We start from the raw sequence: 6000 nt of genomic DNA, 5'->3' as shown, positions 1-6000 counted from the left end.
AGTTACCCTGCTTTACACCAGCTGGGGATTTGGCACCTTAGCTTTTCACGCTCCATTTGGCGTGCTCTCCTTTACTCCAGTTGCGTCAAGTAAGCCCTGCACATCACCAGGAGACGGATGGAAGGAGCTCCAGGAAGGAGCATCCAAGCTGCACTCCTCAATGGATCCAAGTCCCACTCTACAGTTGGAACAGCTTTAAGTTGGCGTCCAGCTTCTCTCCAAAGTGTTTGTGTCATACAGTAGCACAGCGGATGGGATCATGTCTTTCACATTGATGGGGCTGCTTTTGGTCCTTCCCAAATGTGTTTTTTTAAAAAAAACCACAGTCCCTTGCACCATTCCTAACTAGCATCCAGGCAGATTGTATCTGTAGCCCTGATGTAGTCTAAAATATCTCAGTTATGTGATACTCTTGTTAGCTGTGCTGGAGAGGCCAAGGAGGAGGGGACCCCTGTCCTCTCCCCACCATTCAGCTATCTAATGGGGGAGAACATAAGAACGGCCATACTGGGTCAGACCAAAGGTCCATCCAGCTCAGTATCTTGTCTACCGACAGTGGCCAATGCCAGTTGCCCCAGAGGGAGTGAATCTAACAGGTAATGATCAAGTGATCTCTCTCCTGCCATCCATCGCCACCCTCTGACAAACAGAGGCTAGGGACACCGTTCCTTACTCATCCTGGCTAATAGCCATTAATGGACTTAACCTCCATGAATTTATCCAGTTTTCTTTTAAACCCTGTTATAGTTCTAGCATTCACAACTTCCTCAGGCAAGGAGTTCCACAGGTTGACTGTGTGCTGAGTGAAGAAGAACTTCCTTTTATTTGTTTTAAACCTGCTGCCCATTAATTTCATTTGGTGCCCCCTAGTTCTTATATTATGGGAACAAGTAAATAACTTTCCCTTATTCACTTTCTCCACACCACTCATGATTTTATAAACCTCTATCATATCCCCCCCTTGAGTCGCCTCTTTTCCAAGCTGAAAAGTCCTAGCCTCTTTAACCTCTCCGTTCCAAACCCCTAATCATTTTAGTTGCCCTTTTCTGAACCTTTTCTAATGCCAGTATATCTTTTTTTGAGATGAGGGGGCCACCTCTGTATGCAGTATTCAAGATGTGGGTGTACCATGGATTTATATAAGGGCAATAAGATATTCTCTGTCTTATGCTCTATCCCTTTTTTAATGATTCCTAATATCCCGTTTGCTTTTTTGACTGCCACTGCACACTGCATGGTAGTCTTCAGAGAACTATCCATGATGACTCAAAGATCTTTCTCCTGATTAGTTGTAGCTAAATTAGCCCCCATCATATTGTATATATAATTGGGGTTATTTTTTCCAATGTGCATTACTTGAAATTTAATATGGATAAATGTAATTTGCCATTTTGTTGCCCAATCACTTAGTTTTGTAAGATCTTTTTGAAATTCTTCACAGTCTGCTTTGGTCTTAACTATCTTGAGCAGTTTAGTATCATCTGCAAACTTTGCCACCTCACTGTATACCCCTTTCTCCAGATCATTTATGAATAAGTTGAATAGGATTGGTCCTAGGACTGACCCCTGGAGAACACCACTAGTTACCCCTCGCCAGTCTGAAAATTTACCATTTATTCCTACCCTTTGTTCCCTGAGAGAAGGCTTGCATTTTAATCAGATACAGCAACTCTTGACCTGATCATGGAGCTGTGCAAACATCCAGTGGCTGATGCAGTCACCAGCCGCCAATAAACGGTGACACTGACGCAATGTAATTCTTGGAGGAGTCTGTTTATTTTGAGATACGTTTTGCTTCTGATGGTTATTTTAACAGCCTGCAGTAAAAGTGTAAATCTGACATTTAACCTGCTAATTCTACATCAAGCAGCCTTGCATATATGTTCAAACTTAGTATAAGGGTCTCAGTATAAAAACAGTTCAATACACAGTACACATTCATTCATCAGGAGTTGATTCACTTTTTACACTCTTCTGTACATTCTATGATAATGGGATTGTGTGTACACTGGGTACAATGCTTTCCAGGGGCCAGTGTGACCTTAGTGATGTGAAAAATAAACTATATAAGCAACTCTATCTAAAAAATAACAGACACTTTTATATACCAGTAAACTGAGCTTACTTCCAAATGTATTTACAGAGGAAAAAGAAAAGGACTACTTGTAGCATCTTAGTACTAGTGGCACCTTAGAGACTAACCAATTTAATTAAATTGGTCTGTCTCTAAGGTGCCACAAGTCCTCCTTTTCTTTTTGCGAATACAGACCAACACGGCTGCTACTCTGAAACCTTACAGAGGAAAGTAACAGAGGGGCATGGACCATTTCCAAGTTCTGCTGATTAAATTACTCCCTTCTCTTAACAACTGGTAAAGCATCTGAAGTGCTGACATGTTTTGCTTTGCATTGGACTTTGTGTACAATTTACTTTGCAGCAGTGCAATTAAATAGCTCATTAATGTACTGAGATTGTGCAGTATTCAATGACAGATCATCATCTTTGGGTCTTTCACAGTAACTCTGTATCACAATATCTTTACAGCCCAGAAATATATTGGCCACTGAAGGATTATTGCTGGGCTCTCACCCATTGGGAGAGCAGGTGATAGGAGTATTGTGTAAAAGCTCAGTCTCTGAGGGAGAGAGAGATGCATATCTGTGTAGTTAACGAAGCTCTTTTGGATGAGGACCTAAGCAGCAGCTGCCCAGATGTTTGGGGATTGTGAGGGAATTTACAATGGAAGAAAGGTGGCTCAAAATAGAGAAGTGAATGGAAATGGGTGGAGGGTTAAGGAGGGTGGTACACATTAGGGCAACATTGTTGAGAGATCACCCGCTTTCTGGACTTAATACATCTCTATCCCCTGCTGAAAAGAAAGGCAGAAACAAACAGAAAGGTATCTAGTTTGGTCTTCTGCATCTCTGGCAAATGCACTGCAGAGGAGATAGCTTCTGCAAGAACCCTGCAGTGTTCCTTAGCAGCAAATGTGGAAAAAAAAACAACCAAACCCTTCTCTAAGGATACAAAAGTGCCCAGGCTGGAATGCTGAAGGGCATCAGGTTCCATTCCCTGTAGTCTGTCCTTCCTGGATGCTTGATTTTAAATTTGACAAGCACTACCTTCTTTTTCGCATGCAGGTTTCAAGCCTTCCCAGCTCTTCATAGGACTGGTAGAAAATGTCAAACTCTCGGGCACCCCAGCTCCTCCAGACAGCAAGGCACCATTCCATGTTTTTGTTCTCAAAGCAGCACACAACAGTGTCCCTTGCTACGATAGCAGCTTCGACCAGCGCCCTGGGAAAGCAAGAACAGGGTTGGAGAATGGAGTGCAGCTCTCCCAGAAAACAGACAGCCCAGCAAAAGTGAGAAGTGCTGGCTGCTTAGAGTTTGTCTTACAGTCAGTGAATCTGCTTTTCTAAGACAGCTGGAGATATTTAACACAGGAAAACATAAAGCTGTGTTACTACTAGTTACATAATAGCAACCCTCACCTCCCTCCGAAAACCCCAACACAGTGACATAGTTCTACGAGGCTCTTTTGATTACAACAGTACTGTGAACTAATGTAAGGCCAGATTCGATAGACCTTCATCCCATTGATTTCAAGGAGGCTGCTCACAAAGTGCGGCCCTATTCAATGTGAGGAAAGGTGGCAGAATTTGCCCCATCATGCATTTAGTAAGACCCAAATAATGGATTGATTCCACTCTATAAAGGAGTGCTGGGATAAAGGAAAGGGACCTGCCCCTTGGGGAACTGCCCCAGCACCAGGGCAAGGGAAACAGGAATGGTGGGAGTAGCTAGAGAGTTTGGTATTTTGGAGCTGTGGGGAAGCTGTCCTAAGTGAGAGCAGCCCCCAAGGAAGTCATCTCCTCTCCCTCCCTCCCCTCCACTCCTCAGAGGCGCAGTACAGTATCTGGCTCCATCTTAGCGATATTGCAGCCTTGCAGATGCCTCCACACCCAGGGGAAGTAATTTGTTGCCACTGGGAGTGCAATATTGTTGGCTTTTTCATCATTTTCATCCTGCTGGTCAAGGATGAGTCGACGGATTTTGTGCCTGAATCAGCAAGGCTGCAATATTGTAAAATAGGACAAGCCTAGCAATGGCCATTTCATCTGGTCTTCTATTCCCCATACTTTTTCTTTCCTATTTTTTTTTTAAATCAGCTGAATCTCTGAAACGAGTCCACCTAGCTAAGTGGGCCTATGCAGGTAACAAAAGGGACAAAGCACTATACCTGACATGCCAAGGCACAAACGAACAACGGAAGTGAATGAAAGCAAGGCTTTGATTTCATGTTACCTGTGCTGATTTATTAATAAATGGCCATTAATAACACACAGCACAGCTTAACTTCTAGTTGTTTTGTCTTGCCATGAACAGCACAATCACATATTGGTGTTTAAATGGTCAGCAAAAAACAACTCCACACTATCCCATGGTTATTTATTTACTTGGAAGCTCAGTTGCTACATGAAGCATTTTAAATGAACGTCCATAACTGTTTTCCACGGAGTGCCAGGAGCTACAGCTGGTACAAAGGTGCTTGTTTAGAGCCAGAACTTCAACCTGCTCTGAGTGAATGAAGCCACAGACAAGCACTGCACTCTGTAGTAAATACACTTCTTGTTCTTCATGCAGAGACTGAGTTTGCCAAGCACTGAGGACCCCTGCCAGGTGCCGGTGCCTGCAAAGCCCAGGGAAGTCAGCACCTGGCAGGATTGGGCCAAGAGTTATCACAACATCACATTTTGCAAAATGAGAGGCACTATCCTAACACTGACTCAGCCTCAGAAACAAGGCAGCTAGTTAGAGAGCTGGAGATGCAACTTGCTGTGATGTTTCTGGGGCAGATCATGACCATTGCCTGAAGAAGCCAGCTTGGATTGATCTGGCACGTGGGAGAAGATCTACCCCAGCTTCTCCTGCTTGTCCCAGTATAAGGAGCAGAAGGGGCACAGTCACAGCATGCTCTGCTCTACCAATCCAGGGCCACCCCAGCCTCAGGGCTGCTCTAACTTGCACTGGGGGGCCTGCCTGTGTAATTGGAGCCTAATCACAGTGACTCCTCCAGCTGGGAGCTTGCCCTATGGTGTAGAATCCACACTAGAATGCCCTGAAAGAAGAGAGGCCAATTGGAGGACTGCAGGCCTTGCACTCAAACACTGACTGTGCATTTCCCCTGATGGAATCCTTTGTGATCATGAAATACAGGCTCTAATTCAATCTCACCCATAGGGAGCCAGTTCTCTGGCCTTCAATACGGCTATGACTCTGCCGCGCTGCATGCCACATTCCTTCTCCAGCCCAATAACTATGATGTCGCCACCTCTCCTACAGACAAAAGAGAGACAGTCATGCTCAACAACGTGGGCCACGGACAGTCAGGGAAAGCACATGTACGGTAGCTCTTCCGATTACTTATGCTGAAGGCTGCCAGCAGGGGGATAGGTCTGAGATCCAAAGAGGCTCACAGACCTTGTTAAAGACAATGGGTGTGCCAAACACTCTCTTTCAGGCTCAAAAGAAGGAGCAATCAAGTTACTTATGTAGTAAAATCAATTGCAGACAATTGCCCACTCAAAGCAATAGGCCAGTGAAGGCCACCTGGCAGGTCAGCATTAAGCCATGTGGACTGAGGGGTTTCCCTGGCTACAAATGCAGGGATATTGGTAGCAGGGTGTGTGCAGGTTAGGATACATCTACACTGCAATGTAGGCCTAGGGGGTTTGAACTCAGGCTCAAGCCTAACCCCCTTCTTTCTACACACATATCATGCTAACCCAGGGCTCAGATTCAGGGTTGAAGGACCCCACGGAGGTGGAGGGTCCAAACCTGAGTCAAACCGGGACCCAGGATAAAAGCCCTATTGCTTTCCAGTGTGGACACAGCCCCACTAGACTCATGCTCAGGGAATGCGCTCAAGTATCCCACAATCCTTTTGGCTCACTTTCTTTGTCCTCTGGACAATCAAGTTTGGCAGACCTTCAAGTCT

The 6000-nt window shown here is 44.9% G+C and overlaps 1 protein-coding gene across 4 annotated transcripts in view; it reads right to left on the bottom strand.

Annotated features, from left to right (window-relative positions):
• Positions 1-1754: 1754 nt before the first annotated feature.
• LRRK1 (leucine rich repeat kinase 1) overlaps positions 1755-6000 on the bottom strand; it is a 105744-nt gene continuing 101498 nt past the window's right edge. For all 4 annotated transcript variants that reach the window (XM_077828354.1, XM_077828355.1, XM_077828357.1 and 1 more), the window contains 2 exons: positions 5238-5339; positions 1755-3296 (listed from right to left, as the gene is read on the bottom strand). In XM_077828354.1, coding sequence (XP_077684480.1) covers positions 3119-3296; positions 5238-5339 — 280 coding nt within the window. In that variant the 3' untranslated portion in view covers positions 1755-3118. The remainder of the gene's footprint in view (positions 3297-5237; positions 5340-6000) is intronic.

This window comes from Eretmochelys imbricata, chromosome 10 (genome assembly GCF_965152235.1).
Source record: "Eretmochelys imbricata isolate rEreImb1 chromosome 10, rEreImb1.hap1, whole genome shotgun sequence".
Classification (NCBI taxonomy): domain Eukaryota; kingdom Metazoa; phylum Chordata; order Testudines; family Cheloniidae; genus Eretmochelys; species Eretmochelys imbricata.
Note: the sequence above shows the minus strand (reverse complement) of the source record. Positions and strands in the feature narration are given on the sequence as shown.